The sequence below is a fragment of the Magallana gigas genome, chromosome 7 (assembly GCF_963853765.1).
Source record: "Magallana gigas chromosome 7, xbMagGiga1.1, whole genome shotgun sequence".
NCBI lineage: Eukaryota > Metazoa > Mollusca > Bivalvia > Ostreida > Ostreidae > Magallana > Magallana gigas.
This window is the reverse complement of record NC_088859.1, coordinates 35,254,298-35,271,815: the sequence shown is the minus strand read 5'-3', so window position 1 is coordinate 35,271,815 and position 17,518 is coordinate 35,254,298. Positions and strand designations below refer to the sequence as shown.

General features: G+C 32.6%; 1 protein-coding gene across 6 annotated transcripts; it reads right to left on the bottom strand.

Moving 5' to 3' along the window:
- Positions 1–73: 73 nt before the first annotated feature.
- Positions 74–17,481, bottom strand: LOC105341999 (heparan-alpha-glucosaminide N-acetyltransferase). Of its 6 annotated transcripts, none has more exons than XM_011448772.4 (19): positions 17,343–17,481; positions 16,473–16,678; positions 12,258–12,391; positions 11,984–12,135; positions 11,442–11,517; positions 8,915–8,972; positions 8,066–8,191; positions 7,529–7,641; positions 5,994–6,101; positions 4,913–5,064; positions 4,683–4,795; positions 4,474–4,595; positions 4,132–4,276; positions 3,930–4,016; positions 3,689–3,763; positions 3,511–3,581; positions 3,294–3,406; positions 2,467–2,649; positions 1,190–1,331 (listed from the first exon to the last, which is right to left on the bottom strand). In XM_011448772.4, exons 1-18 carry the CDS (start codon positions 17,386–17,388, stop codon positions 2,474–2,476), a joined length of 2,073 nt encoding a protein of 690 aa, XP_011447074.3. In that variant the 5' UTR covers positions 17,389–17,481; the 3' UTR covers positions 1,190–1,331; positions 2,467–2,473. The 6 variants fall into 6 exon arrangements, with proteins under 6 accessions (XP_011447071.3, XP_065923669.1, XP_011447075.3 ...); XM_011448771.4 differs by having other exon boundaries at positions 1,191–1,331; positions 2,461–2,649; XM_011448769.4 differs by lacking the exon at positions 2,467–2,649 and having other exon boundaries at positions 74–1,331.
- Positions 17,482–17,518: the final 37 nt, after the last annotated feature.

Here is a 17,518-nt window from a genome sequence, read left to right as displayed (position 1 = left end):
CATATTTGAGGATTGAGACTTGGATCAAAAACCTAACTTATATACCCCAAATCACATGCTAATTTTATGGGGGGGGGGGGGGGGGGTTGTATTGGGATTTTAGGGGTATTTTTTTGCATAGAGCAGTTCTATATAAAATGTACAAGTATACAATGTGCAATACACAGTCAATAAGCATGCATATAAACAATTATATATATACTTATCTCATGAAAAACAATAAGACTTCAAAAACAATATAAATCAGTTAATGTAACCGGTAAAAAAAAAAACCACCGAGAAGAAACAATTAAGTGTCCTCATAAAAATTGCACTGCAGACTTGAAACAAGTGTTCAAAGTGTTCACATACAAATTAATTTTAAATGTTGGACTAGAATACATTTTCTGCAAATTACTTTTTGGATCATTTTTTTTTACCAGCATAAATAGTTAGACAATAAGAAATTATAAATATTTGCTAATAAACCCAACAATTTCATGACAACATGTGATTTTCCCTCACAGATCATGTGTTTTCCCAATGGTTACATGTAATCTGATAAAGTATAAGTTACCCTAAAAATTACAAGGCACCAAGAACTATAAGTAATGATGATGATTACATATTCTCATGAATTATAAAACCTGTAAGAATTATAATTACTGTTATAACATGAATTATGTGTAATGTAACCATGCAATTACACTTAACCCCATTAATTATGGTATCAAACATTTACATGCAATCCAATTTACTTTGTGTCGTTTCAACATGAAATATCATAAATAATGTACAACAGAATTATTTTTCATCAGAACAATTACCTGCAATCCCATTAATTTTAATTGATTAGATGTAATCCTATTAATTTTAAACAGTTACATGTAATCCAATTATAATTATGTTATCAAACAATTACAAAAAAATCCATTTAATTGTTTCATCCAACAATTACATAAAATAACATTAATAATATGTAAAACATGTACCAACAGATATATGAGAAACCATGAATTAAGTGAAACAGATATCCAACAATTTGATTGTGTAATCAGAGATTTACTTGTAACTTAAACAACTATGTGCTAATTATCCTGTAATTTTGGCACAATATCATGTTTTGTAATGGAGAAAAATAAGAATACATGAAAATTTCATGTAGTTAACACTTGGTCACACAGTGATAAAAATTCTTTTCTTGTACAGCACTAGCCCTACAAGCACCCAGAAAACTGTCCCCCATAGGTCCATAGAAAGCAGGGAGTAATGATACTGTGATACCTCCCAACTGATTGGAAAATGACGATGTAAAACTTCATGTCCCATGTACAACACAATGGGATTCATACCTGTTGAAGAGAAACAGAGCTTCGATACAATGGTTTCAAAAAATCTTCCAAGTCAAGTTACTTGACAAGAATCATATGATAGGTAATGATAGAAATAAAATGGACAAAAATAAATTAAAATTGATATGTATTTACGTACTTCATTTTAACGTATTTTGGTTTTAAATTTTTTTTACTGAATCACAAGCAAATAGAGACAAAATTCAATCTTCATTTTGCTTATTCATCTGCTGAGGTTAAGAGGAACAAGTGCAGTTGGTAATTCTATGTTCAGGTAAACAAAAATAGAAACCTGAGCTGGAAACCTCTTAGTGCAGACTGGATAAAAGATATTCCATACCATGTATAGAAGCCAGTATCATGTTGCAATTTAAAAACAAATCAGAATACAACCCAATTCCAAGGTCTGCCTAAACAAATGATCATGATATGCATAAACAAGTGTCCCATATGAGATGAGCACTTCACATTGTTCACCTGCAAGATTTTGCTTTGCTAGCTAGGATATTTGGACTTGTCCCATCTGACAAGCTTTAAAAGGCAGTTTTAAGCATGAATGAATTATATGTACATATATAATCAAACTGTGTTGAAATTTAATGCACTGAGATGCTGGTTTTGGCAGATTATTCAATTTAACTTATAGAGTTAACATAAATTCACAGCATGACATTATCTCTTTCAAAGAAGGATTTTTGAAAGGTCTTGAACACCGTTTTTTTTAAAATCATAATTCTAAATTTAATCAAAAAAATTTTTGGAAAGAATTTCTTTTTGATGGTAACAATACTGGAAAATTGATGGAGAAAATAAACATAAATCGTTTCGTACTTAACAACCATAATGAGAATTGTTTATCATTTGATTCCCCTGAATCTGCCGGCAATGAATAGGTTGCAAAAATTGTATCTGCAAATTCTACCTTAAAAATCCACATATATACAGGTATTGAATCTAAGGCTGTAAAACTCAATTTTGGTAATGAACACATCATCCAAAAAGATTTTTAATACAAACTTAAGGTATAATGTATTAATGTATTATTACAAGGTGAGGAAAAGCCTTTCATGTATACAAGTAAGTGAATTTGGAGGACTGAGGATGTGTATACAGGGAGTTTCATATTTACATGTACATTGGTTCTATATAGTGATGTAAATCTTTTTGCGATGCATCATGTATGTGAACAGACAGAAGAAGGCAGGGCCCCACAAGTGTAAGGCCAGCTGTTGCGTGTGGTTCTCCACCACCTTCCACCCCACAGGGAAGTAGTTCTGGTACGTGGTGTGGGCAATGTACATAAATATGGAGTTCATGCCTGCCAAGGTCCATATAACAGTCTGGTTATATATACATTCAAGTAATTTCTGTATATTAAGTTTTTGTACAGGGTGATGTGAACTTTCAATAGATTCAAAATTTAAACATCGGGTTTTTTTTTTAAATATCTATAGATTGAAAATTTGATAGAAAATGTACCAATTGCAAAAACATGCATCCACAGAAAAATGACATAAAAGCAGTACAGTCCCTGAAACATTCTACTTTTCTACTTGAATTGTGAATGAACGGTGAGTGCACGCACAGTGAATGGTGAGCACAGTCTGAGCGAACGGTAAGCGTATAGTGAGCGCCCATTGAACGGAATTTTGTAAGCGCTTATGAATAGTGAATGGTGAGTGAACACAGAGGACAAACGGAGCACAAACGCGAGCACAAAGTGAATGATGAACGATATGTGCACCTATTTGAACGCACGGTGAGCACACTGTGAACGCACAGAAAAATTGGGAAATTATAACGTTTCAGGGACTGTGATTAGAAAATCAGAAGTTTAGTAATCTACATGTACAGCATATACAATGAAAGCTTTTTGTTATTCATAAAGTTTTTAAATCAAGTTAGTTTTCATAAAACAATATACAATTTTTTCGGTGACAGTGATAAAGCATTCATCCTTACCTGGGAAATAGAAAGGAGCACCACTCCACACTTTATACACATCAATGGTCACATAACAGAATGCCAACAAGACAAATGCAAACCCTGCCATACATAGCACAAAGGACAGGGACCTATCAATCAAAAATACATCAAATTTTTTTATCAAAATTATTCACAAATTCTTAAATCATCATATTTTTTTTCATTTTTAATTTGAGAAATCTGCATGCCTTACCATAAATTCTTATTCAAAGGAATTGTTCCTCCATCTTTCTTGAATCCACACAATGCACCGGCAATTAAACACTGAAAGCAAATCAATAACAAATCTTTCTCCATTGTATTTTTTACAAAAACTTTATTTGTCTACATATACATTTGAACTTATTCTCTCTTTGCAAGTCATCACTTACCAAAAATAACCCCCATATCAGGAACCGTTTGACCCTTGCCGAGGGCTCCTTGAATGTCATTAAAATTTTACCTGCCTAATACACAAAAGGTAATACATGTATATGTAGTTATGCTAAAGATGAACTATATTTGTTGATAAGATAGACAATAGCTCATCTTGATAAATTATTTATTTACATGTACATGTACTATCATCAACACCTATCCCTAAAAATAAACAGACATTAATCATAGACTTACTTGTAATCCTAGGTAACACATAAATACAGAATTCAAAGTTCCTAAAAGTCCCTCTGGGTCATAAGGCACCGTTGTCTTGTAAATAGGCTTCAATTATGAGAAAAAAAAGCATTTTGTAATGATTTCTCTTTTTTTCTTTGTTAACACTGCAGTGCTTAAAACATTAATATTAAGTGATGAGTTAATATTCCTTTTGCCATACCTTGCAAGTGGGACTTTGGTAAATGTGATCGTCCCCAAACACCTGCCTGTCTATATAGCCAGCGGCTCCCCCTGTGCAGTTCTGGTACACACTAGCTTCTGTACTATTTACAGCTTCATGTAGACCACCAGGACCTATGTATCCTCTAAATGAACAGAATACATGCATAATGAAACTATGAAAGAAATATTTATGATAACAGTAAATTTCTCAGTCCTGTAAACCCATTTCAAAAGTCATGAAAAACTTTTAGTTTTTCTAGATCTTTTGTAAAGTTTGTAAATATGCAAAAATACTCTCTCTCTCTCTCTCTCTCTCTCTCTCTCTTAATCAAATACTCACTTGCCACATCCTGGCACATCCAATGTAAAAGTGATAATGATATGCACAGTCACAAAAACAATGTGAAGAATCCACTCCAGCCAGAAATCCACAATGTCTCGAATAAAGCCCCAGTATGTGTACTACAAAATGCTTCTTTATAATCATAAATGTCAATTGCAGATATCCAATATATAAGGAACAATGTCAATGAACTTGTACTGTCTTACCATGCTGACATCAACTGTTTTAGCAAAAAACATGTGAATAGAAGCCACCACGAGGTACGTTCCTGCGAACCTCTGGAGTACCCCAGGAATCCTCAGATGTGTCAGACGAGTAGCTGTAAGCAACAGAACAGAAAGCCTCATTCAGTAAAGACAGTGGCTGTCACAAAAACATGCAAATAGAGTGACTGTTAGAAGTACATGTAAAGTGAAAGTAGCATAAATCAACTCACGATCACAGCCGCCTGTGTTGACCAGTAATCCCAGCACAAACAGGATACAGCTCCTCTTGAAGATTTTCCAGAATATCTTATGTTTAGGAGTGACTCTTCTAAGCATGCCAGTGAATGAATATGCCATAGCAGTTCCCATTATCCATATGAACCTGTTTAGGAATTTTAACAAAAATTAAATGCTTTAATTTCACCCCAGTTTGAATTAAACATTCTTTTGGGATCAATAATATGTATTTATTTTAAATAATTATTGTAGATTTTATCCCATTTGTATGATTAAAAATCAGAACAATTATTATTAAAATACATAAAAAATAATGACAATTTGAACACTTCTTAAAATACATAAAAAATAATGACAATTTGAACACTTCTTTTTAATTCATTAATTGCAAACATTTTTCAGAGAATTAGCTACTAAAGCTAGTGCATCAAAAGCTAAGGATTAATTAACACTCATATGAATAATCAGAAAAGCATGCTGAATAAATGATACTTTTTAGGCAATTCATAAAACTAAATAATTATATGTATATCTGAAGTTATAAATGTGATGTGCAGGGTTAGTTTTTAATTAGTGTCATTACCATGGAAACACAAGGTCAGCAACAGTTACACCATTCCAATCGGAATGGTCAAAAAACCAATAGCCGCCTCCCCCATAGTTCACAAAGTTCATGATAGTCAGACTTATTCTACAAGCAACACATGCAAGATATTAAAATCGGCTAGGCTCATTATGCTTGCTAAAACAGAGAAGCTAAATCAGTACACATAAGAAGCCCAGTAATTTCAGGATAGTAAGACTTATTCTACATGCAACACATACGAAAGATAGAACTATACATGCTAGGCTAATAAAGCTTTGTTAGTGCACAGAACAGCTACATGTATATTAGTACATAAAAAAAGTCCCAGTAGTAACAGGTTGGTTTGTATGTACTGAATAATCTCAATTATATTCACTTGTTTCATATGTGTAATATCTAGTGTTTTTTGATTTGTTAATACAGCTGTAGATAGAGAGTACAGTCTATAGAACAGCACACCATTGCAACTACATTCGTGCATTTCTCACCATGGAAACACAAGATCAGCAAAGGTCAAACCATTCCATCTACTATGGCGGAAAAACCAGTATCCACCTCCGCCATAATTAACAAATATCATTACGATTATACTTATCCTGAAAGTCAGAGAGTGGTCATGTTAAATACGTCTTCAAATATTTTACTTTTAAGACAATTATTTCTGAAAAATGCAGTTCAATTGTTTCCTATTTACATTTGTTACATGTATAACAAAGTAAAAGAGAAGGCCCATGGGCCACACCACTCACCTAAACAACATTGCCTAAATGTAACACAAGTATTTTTAAACAGGCTTATACATGTATGTCATATTTTGGATATCAATATCCTGCAAATATGGATTTCTTGTGCCTCCTCTTTAATCACTAGAAATACTCTTGCACATTATGGCAAATTGAAAAAATAAATTATGTAACATCCACATCACTCAGAAGAAATTTTTTTTCAATATATTTCTGTCTTAAAATTTCAACCCCGAATGCAAATAAACAGAAAACGTAGATATATATAAGGTAAACTTTTCTCCAGATAAATTTCACATAATTTGTCTACATATTCTTTAAAAAAAATTTTTTTTAAAGATTTAAACTTCTAAAGCATATTTTAAATCCCTAGGATGCCTTCTTGACCCCTTCTGCTGGATCATGCTTTGAACAATTTTGACTCAATCTATTAAAAAGAATGCTTACAATTTTTAACAGCTCTGCTCCATGATTCTGAATTTATACAACACCACATCCTATGCTCCATCGTTCAGGCTTAGAATTTTTTATTAATGATGAACCACATCTTTACTATCCTTTTTCCCACTTATTTACCCTTTGAAGAGTGTGTGGCCATTTATTTAACCAACTTGATTAATCTTCACAAATACATATACTTTTTGCTACGTTGAAATAAGCCTAGTGGTTCTAGTCTGAGGGAAGATATATGTTACAATTATTAAACTAAATAATAACACTGACAAAAAACCAAGACAGATTTTGATCAAAACTCCCTTGTAAGCCTTAAAGGGGTATGGTCATAATTATCTTCTTTTAAATTTTACTTTTCAATTTTTAATGTTTATAATGCTACATTTCTTTCTTTCTTTAAATCCTCCCAATGGAGCTTGCGTCTTGTTTTTGTTTACACATGTTGAATATCCTGAAACAAGTTTTGTTTTCCATTAGTAAGATTTTTATCTGCAATTAAGTTTCATTTGACAATTTTTTTTTACAGTTTCCAGTGTTGTCAACTCCAATTTTGTTTTTATCAAATAATATTATTTTCTATTCAGCAATTTATATAATAAAAAAAGCAAGCTTTGCTTACATAACAAACAATTGTGAGCTCTGTATTTCACTTATAACTTTTTGGCTGTGGTTAAAATTTTAGATAACCATTGGAAATACCTTTGTTCAGCATTTTAAGCATTTTATAATTTGAAAAGTAATTTTTAAATATAAACGTGACTATGCCCCTTTGTGTACCAAAAACAGAACTTTGTAGCATGCTAATAAAGAGTTGATTAATATCTCACCCTCTGAATGTATCAAGAGACTTGAGCCTTTCTTTCTTTGGACGGCTGTCTTGTTCATCGGCAGGGTTAATTGTAGTCTGCATCACCCCAAGGTCTTCTGACGTGTAAGCGCCCTACAAAATCATGTTACAACAAACAAGATGGGAGAACCTCCAAAGTATGTCAGTTTGTTGTTTGATATCTAATAGTATTCACTATTGAACTGTAGTAAATAAAAATAAAACTTCATGGAACACTTATAATTCTAAAAAGGCACATAGGTATTTCATCTTATAGACACAAGCACCAAACAGCTAAAAGTCTTGTTTCATCATTAATCAAAACTACACCTTTTATACACCGGGAGAGTGAAAATAATCATGAAAAAATAAAGAATAAGAAGCAAAACAATTCAGAGTATAAGATATTGTGCAACATACATTCTTTTAAGCCTCTGCGTGGTTAAAACTTGGAAATGAAACAATTCTGACATTTTTAAATTTAAAAATTAAGGAAACATTTTTTCTTTAGAAATGGTTGATTTTCACTCAAACTTACCAAGTCCCCACCAGAATTTGAAACAGATTGTTTCTGCTTTTTTGGTGGTTTACGCTGCCTAAGTGTCGCGCGTGGGGTGGGTTTGAGTGGGGCACTAGGGCGATCATCTATTGAATCAGACTTTTTCTGTCAAAAGAAGGGGGAGACAAATTGTTTCATTTCCTCTTGTTTCAGTCATGCTTAGTAACCAGTACAAGCATATATGGGAACTCAATTTTGTCTCACTTACATGTAACATATAGCCAACTTTAATGCTTTCCTTATAAATTGCTAAAAATGTCAACTTATAGAATGGGTTTTTAATAGAAAACATTATTACTGAGTTAATTAAATAATGCTGGTTATAATCTGTGAAAGCAAGCTTTGTTCATGAAAACAAACAAAAAGTTACTAAAGCATGCGCATGTAGTAGAAATACATTGTATTTGGGAGTGTATATACATGTATGTATAGTGGTTAGTATGATCCACATACAGCTGGAACAACAGTATAACATTAACATCTCTACTGATTTTATTTAAGAAAAAATATACAGCAACTACTGTATTTTATTGGAAGTTAATATCAATTTGCAAAAAAAACGTGGTATGCCAAACTGGGGGCTTTGGTAGGAATCTAAAGGATCCTATAGAATGAAATAAGCAGTGACCTGGTTTTGTTTCAAATAAAAACACCCCCTACACTGGTAAAAAATAAATGAAAAAACAAAAACACACACCTATATGTATATTTACCTGAGCAATTACATTATATACAAGTTACTCTGTAAATGGAGTTCATTGTAAATAGGTGCTAAAAATCCATGAGTTATGTACTTATCTGCATGCAGCTGATTATAGAGTAACTTACTGGGTTAATAAGGCTCTCATTCCCCGTCGTCATAAAAAGTCTGTTCAAACAATACCACCTAAAAATAGCAATGCAAAAATATACAAGAGGCAAATTGGCTTTAACGGTCACCTGAGTAGCATATAATCCATACACAAACTTGTCGAGGAGTCTCATATATGCATTTAATTAATTAGGTTTCATTCTGGAATAGAAAAATTATGAATTTGTAATGACGACCACCTCCCTGCCTGAAATCTTTCAAAAAGAACTGTGAAACCTATAATTTTGGTGAAAAACTTAAAGATCTGGTCTACAAAATTATGAATTCAGTTTTCCTTTTAGGTGTGTGGGAGTAAAGAAGATAATTTTTTAACATTATATGTATTAACACCTATACATCCATTTTGGCCCTGCCCTAGAGTCAAAACCCATACTCCAGGGGACATGAAAATTAAAATTTCAGTAGAGGACTTCCTGGTAAACATAATTATAAGTCAGTTTTTTATACAGATGTGTGAGAATAGAGAAGAAAATTTTTAAACATTATATGCATTAAGGTGGCTCTATACACCCACAGTTTATTCCAATTTTCAATAGAAGACCACAAAACATGTACTTATCAAAGATTAAAGTGATGATAGGGATACTCTAGGTATTTTTAAATCTTTTTTTGTGCTTTTGTAAAAAGATAGCTATAAACAAATTGAGAGAAAAATTTTTGTCATATGATGGATATTTCCTTTGGACACATAAAAAAAAAATATAACACTTCTTAACATTCAAAAATACCTTTTTTTTTAGTATTTCCCCAAAACATAATTTTTCATATTTTCTTACTCTGTTGACAAATAATCTGAAAAAGTTGCTTAATGTTATAAGAAAATGTATTTTGATAAGTGTGACATTAAAAATTGAATGAAAATCATTGCAAATAAACACAATAAATATTTTAAATTTTATTTGGTATGAAAGTTCCTCAGGTAAGGGTTATCGTTCCTAAGTTCCAAGGCCTAAACACCTTGGGGACTTTTCATTTTTGAAGAAAATTTCCTAAATATAATGTTGGAATGATAAATACATACGTATTTCATTATAATAAGCCTGTAAAAGTGAATACATTTGCTTTAATGCAAAACTAAGTCAACTAAATAAAGGGGAAACTCGACTAGGCTAATAGGATTTATGTATCCCAACCTGAGAGAAATTCAAAGTAACCCTCCCATCCCCTTAAGGTGGTAAGGAACATCTTTGATATTAATGTGCATTAAGGTATATTATAATTGAAACACTTTCACTGGTTTAGAATTTTCTTTCACAGTATTCAACCAAAAAATACGTTTTAGAAAATTTTGTAAAGTTAAAAAATTTATGGTTCTCGACTGGAATCGTACTCATGACCTACAGGTTTGTAGTGAACCCACTAACCCACTGCGCTACGGTGTAGCATATCGATGATGGGAAAGAAACTATTTAAAAAATTATACTTGATTTTATTATTTATTTTGATAAATAATACCACACAACGTGAAGGTGTCACACACCACATTACTTGTAAGTAATGAATTTTCCAATTATCAAATTAAATCTATTCATTTAACAAATTTTTCAAAAGAGCGGTCCCCATACAATTCGACAGTTTAAATCAGCCAGTACTAGAATTGCATGCTTCCAGATTTACTTTTTTGCGTACTGCGTCATCAAAAAAAGGTGAATAGAGCCACCTTAACACTATATTGCCCCCCCCCCCCCCCCCCATGTCCTGAACCCCTGATCCAGGGGCCATGAATTTCACAATTAAGTTAGAGGAGTTAGTGGACATCATAAACATGTATTTTTGCCCACATGTGTGGGAGTAGAGAAGAATTTTTTTAAAGATTTAAAACATTTTACTATATGGCCATATTGGGCCCATCCTAGAGCCTGAACCCTTAACAAAGGGGTCATGAATTTCACAATTTTGGTAGAGGGCTTCATGGACATTATAACCAGGCATTTAGTTTTTAAACAAATATATATGGGAGTAGAGAAGAAGATTTTTTAAGATTTAATACATTATTACTATATGGCCATATTGGCCCCACCGTAGAGCCTGAACCCCTGACCCAAAGATCATGAATTTCACAATTTCCGTAGAGGGCCTCATGGACATCATAACCATGCATTTAGTTTTTAACAAATATATATGGTAATAGAGAAGAAGATTTTCTAGGATTTAATACATTTTTACTGTATGGCCTTATTGGCCCCACCCTAGAGCCAGCAGTGGTAGAGAGATGAATATCCCAATTTAGATTCCTCTTACTATAGAGATGCCTCACACCAAAAATGGTAACAATCAGTCTTGTAGTTTTTAAGAAGAAGTTAAAAGTGTAAAATTGTTAACGCACGACGCATGTCGCAGGACGCAAGACGACGGACGAAAACGGAAAAAAAATTTCATTTTTAATATTCTTCATTTGTAAAATAGGTAGCATAATATTGGAGCCAAGTTTTATTTGAAGCGTACCGGTATTTGGTCTTGCTATCATGTAAACATTCACCATACCTTTTCTTGTACAGCAATTTTCCCAAAGTTATGAGAATGGAGACCCCAGCTATACATCCTATGGCAACATATATGGCTGCAAACAAATAAAATAATAATTATATTCACAGAGAAAGTCTTAATGAATATAACAGTATAAAAAATATAAGTGCATCATATAGCATGGTATGCTCTTCATCAGAAGTCTACATCCTCCGGTACTATTTTGCACTACAAATATTGGCTGGTTACACAAATATGACATCTGTCATGGCCCCATCCCTACCCCCTCTTTTTATTAACTTTGTCTCTACCTCGCTCCTTGCATTATTACCCCACTTCTCACCTTCTCGGTCTATAAAATATGTGTCCATGATGAAAAGATGATACATTACACCATGGTTTGTATCAAGACAAAACCATTTAATTTCTTTATAGCAATAAACTTTAACAGCAATACTATTATAAAAGAATGACTACAGTCACTACAGTTCTCAAATGTTATATATATATATGTGAAGTAAAATAAGAAGAAATTAAAGGATGTGTAAGAGTTTACTCACGTATATAGGAATCTGCAGGCATATTTTCTAGAATCAAATGCCTGCATTTGACAGTGCCTGGTACAGTTTTATCCCCAGTATCATTGGGGGTAAAGGTCACATATAAATCATATGTTCCATTTTCATGAAGCTTTTCACTCAGATTATCCTCCCTTGTGAAAAATAAAGAATGGCTCATTTCTTTAGCAATGTAAAATAGTTTACGTACATATTTTTCAATCACTAATACTTGAAATATCATATACTATATTGCATAACAGTACGAAATACCTACTTGCAAGATGGATCTTGTTTAACAGTCTCTTCATGAAGAGGTCTTATCTCAAGCCTTGAATTCCATCTTGAGTCAATCAGAATATTACAGGATGTAGAATTATTCAAAATGACCAAGCGCTCTACTAATGGACACTAAATGAAAACAATAAAATACTTCAATCAATTGTGTGCAAATTTATTCATAATTTTTCACTCTAATGGTAACAACTAGTGAAAATAATTAAACCACAGGCTAAAAAAAATAAGAAAAAAAAGAAAGATAATTCACCTAAGTCCAGTGTAGTATGTTTGTTTTTAGTTTTTTTTTTTTTTTTTTTTTTTTTTTTTAAGACTTTTTATTGTCCCATCACTTAAAACAAGAGGCCCATGGGCCACATCGCTCACCTAAGTAACAACAGACATAATAAAATCAGCTTTATGGAGTCATATGCAAAATATCTGAACAATGTTGTATAATAAATCCTACTTAAAAAAATCCCCTGCATATTCTTCTGTTTGTCATTGAGCTGCTTTGTAAGAGGATGAATTTACAGTCATATCACATATTGAGCATTGCAGTTCTCGAGAAGATGATCAGACTTAAACAACTGTTTATATTATAAACCTACATCAAACTTTGAACCCCTTGTGAGAAAGAAGAATTGTCCAGGGGCTAGAGTCTAAACAATTTTAAAGAATCAACAATATGTCAAAATGCTTGCATATAAGTAAATCCATATATAAAAACATTTGAGTTTTTTGTGAACAATTTAAATGTTTTCTTTTGTAAAATTGACCCCCCCCCCCCATGTGGCCCAACCCTACTCCTGAAGAATATGATTTTGACAAATTTTAATCTAGACTATTTGAAGACTGAACTGACTAAAGTTAGAGCTTTTTTAGACAATTTGTGTTTTAGAAAAATTTTCCAATACACTCCTATGTAAAAATTTGACATCCCTCCCCCCACTGTGGCCCCGCCCTACCCCTAGGGATCACGATTTTATCCAACTTGAATCTTCCCTAACCGAGAATGCTTTCACACAATTTTTTTGCTTTTCTAGCTGATCAGATTCTGAGAAGACGATTTTAATAGATTTTTCTCTATATATTCCTACATAAAAATTCAACCCCCCATTGTGGCCCAACCCTACCCCCAAGGATCATGATTTTCACAAACTTCGATCTAAACTACCGGTACTCCATGTATATTTTCTAGTGTTTGGGTTTTTGATTCTCCAGGGATCTACTAAATTAAATTTTGATTTTATTTTTTTTATCTCAATTTTTAAATTATTTTTTGGATTGTTTTCTCTAAGATCATTAAAACAATTAAACTGGTAATCTTACACAATATTCCAGTCCCAACACATAATATAAAGTCAGTATAAAAAAAGTAATTTCTTTTATCACTCAACTCAGAATAAAAATTAGGATTATCTGAGTTTTCATCTAGTTCTTTTCATGGGATTATGTAACCCTCTGCAGTACAAATACTTCCTGTATGGTAATGTAACAGATCATGTCATAAAAAAAATATATAATGTACAGATTTGGGTCTTGCTTGTTTAAAGTGTGTTAATATTCAACTATAAATAAGATAGTAAACCTTATCTTGAATACATTGAAATGAGAAAAACCTGTAATTGCTCATATAAACTCATATTTCAGGGCACAGAAAGAAAATGTGTATGTCCCCATTTAATTACTCTATACATATCTAAGAAAATCTCTGTAAAATCATACTTTGAGGCACAAGAAAAAGAGTACATACAAGTGTAAGTTTCATTAAAAAAAAAAAAAAAAAAAAACCTGCAAACATATGCAGGTTTAATATATATGTGTACATAATCAATATTTCTTGTATTGGTAATTACCGGTATCTATCAACTTACATCATCATTTTCATCATTTTTAATGAATACATTAAGCACTAGGCACTAGATTTCCTCTCTTCCCAGCTGCTCTCACGTTCTTAATTATTTGGTATTCTCAAATTACAACCTATGAACACCAGATTATCACAGCATGATTTCGATTTATTCTCTAAGAAGTTTTGCATTAAAAGCCAATTGATTAACATGTAGAATAAAATCATGTGGAACAAGTAGTTAATTATGTTTCAAGAACACTCGATCTCCAGTTTCAAGCCAGTTGAGGTGTGGCTACTTTCCACGCATCAAAGTTTGTGACACTGCTGATACATGTCTAGGTTAAGAAAATGTTTTTGATGTGAATATATAGACTGTTGTTAAAGATTTTGTGTTTGTTGTACACAAAAATTTATTATAAATTTATTGCGTGGACCCTGAGGTCCACGCAGAAAATATATAAGCGAGGTTAAACCGGATGCTATGGGGAAAATTCAGCCTGCGCATGAGCTAGCCTGGTTCCTGTGCGTAATGGGTAGCTCAGGGAACCAGGCTAGCAAACGTTTATCTGAATCGGGATCGGGATTCCGTGCCATATATGCACATAAAAGTTCAAAGGCGCTGTAATTGTAAAGCTGTCGGTAAACAGTACAGAAACAAAGTATTCTTTTTAAAAAATTGATTGGCATGTGATATGAACTATCAGTATTATGAAATAAGTTAATGTTATTCCGAAACTACAACATGCATCAAATAGCATAATCATGCGCGGATCTAGAGGGGGGGTCGGGGGGGGGGGGGTCCCGACCCCCCCTGGAAAATATAAATTTATTAAATTTACATAGTAAAATTATCGCGAAAATATGCCTCGGGCCCCCCTGGCAAACACAATTATCCTTCGGACCCCCCCTGGAAAAATTTTCTGGATCCGCGCATGATAATTTGCAATGTTTTGATTTCTGAATACACATGTAACTTAACTTTATTTTTATAGTAGGCGAGGCTAGAGAACTTCCCGATTAAATTTTTTGTAAGTTTAATTATGATTCAATAATTATGTCACTGTATAAAAGTTTAAATCTCAAGAAAAATGCATCAAAATAATTTTTTTTTTAATTTACACAAAGCTGTCACTGCATAGTTAACGAAGTAGTGCGAATCGTAATGTGTGCGCAAATAGTAGAATTCACTGAATGCCTGATACTATACATGCAAACTTCATTCATAGATAGATCATAACTACTTTAGAAGCATGCACCCTTTAAATTCTGAGATAAAAGTCAGGGCTATCTATACATAAATGTATACGTAATACAACGTACAAATTTAGTGGTTAAAGCAGAGGGCTAGAGTCGGTGGAATCTCTGATAATTTTAAGGCTTTCACGTTTTCGTTGGAAACACATGCAAATGGTCCACGTATTGTAGTCCTTTTTTAAAGGACAGCAACTTGTTTTTTCTTTATAGTTGTCATTGCAAGTGCTAGTTTCCTTAACAAATAAACAGATGTTTTTGTTTGGCTTGGTGATTAAGAACATACATGCATGTATATGTTTTACTAGTAGTTTTAAGGGTTTCTGAGTGCAGATCCACTCCACAAAATAATCAAAGTACTGAAGAACTGACAGGAGTTGATTTTATCGATTATTATTTATTTTAGAATCATCGATTCATATATTATTTTGCATGGCAAGTAGTTTCCTATATGAATTTGAATTATGCACATGCATTTTTTAAAATATGAATTATTCTCTGACAAGAATTTCGTGAAAACCCCTGATGAATCATGTTGTGTAATATTCAAAGAATTAGTTTCATCAAACTACGTATCAGTATCGATATTTCAAAGAAACAGTATGGATCCAAGCAATATTGAACTCTAGTCTCGTTCAACCAGAGGCTCAACTGTCTCCTTTAATCAAGGATAAGCAAGAGAGACGTCTCTCGGCTTGTCGGAGATTTACGGATATATTGAACTCTGGCGTAGGAATACATACAATGTACGACTACAAAAAATATCTAAATTGTTTGTACCATTTAAAATTTGACTATTTACAAGGCATCTATAAATAAGTTTCCTTGAAAAACAATGTTTTAGAATACATTACATCGAATTTATCGATTATTTTCAAGGACTAAATGTTATCAGCGGTGTTAGTTTGTGCTTAGGTCCAAACACTGTTTCACTTTCGGTTTGCCTGAGTAACTGCTTTGGAGAATTGATTTAAAATCAACTCCCAAAAATATTCTCAAACCCTTGTCTTGGGAAGATAAGTAATTAAAAGGCAATTATTTGAGAAAGTGATTTTAATTGATAAATATTTATAATTAAAATGCATGTTAAAACTTTTGAATTAACATTACCTTATAGCATTCCTCGGTCTGGTACAGAAGGGCAACTGAGTAATCTGGATTTTGATTCAACACTCCAGATGTATATAGAATGCTAATTCTAGCATTGTTCATTTTATCATCCACATTCGGGCATTGAATGGGAATCTCCTCCTTCACAAGCCCATGCCCAGGTACATGTCCCTGTGCCTGACTTGAATGCCACAGAGTTAAAATGTCTGAAAAATAAAATGATCAGATAAAGAGTAGGTAAATAACTTCAAAGATTACAAAAATATTTGTATCAAATATTGTTTTGTTTTGTTTTTTTTGTTTTTTTCCTAACAAGTCTAATGTGTAAACTGTTTATAATGCTAGTGGTATGCCTAATTGTTATCTTGATTTGAAAGCAATTTAATTTAAAGGTACATATAGCTCACAATTCTTTGTGATATAAAAAGGGTTCTTGTACTCTCTATTTTGTTTTTACGGTAGGCTTTCAGTTCATGAAGTTTCACTCCAATCAATTTTTTTTATTTGCAAGTCAGCAGTGAATCAATATACAGTCATTTATATACGTTACACAATAAAATAAAACACTTTGTTCTTCCTGTTTGTGATTTTTAGAATTGCAAAACATGCAATTTACTCCAATGACAAAGCTTGCAATTATTTGCAAAAAAAGAAAACAAGCATAGATTGGAGGGGAGGGGGCTCTGCAAAATACAAATAACTTGATAAGTACAGACGTTCAGATGGAGCAGCAACAAATTTGTCCTTCAACATTGCGCTTAAAATAGCTACTGTATGAGATATTCCAACTAATGTAAATATAAAATGCTACTTTTTGTGTTTTAGATCATGATCTAAATATGAAAATTACGGTAACAGTGAAATACATACATAAAACTTGCAAAATGCATAGTTTCATTCTGCCCCTGCCTGCCATAGTCACAAGATCTGCAGAATGTCAATCCCGATGTATAATGTATTGCAGAATAATGCTTCAAAATACAGAAAAGCTGTGGAATACGAATATGTAACTTTTCAATTCAGGATTACAAAAGCGATTCAAATAT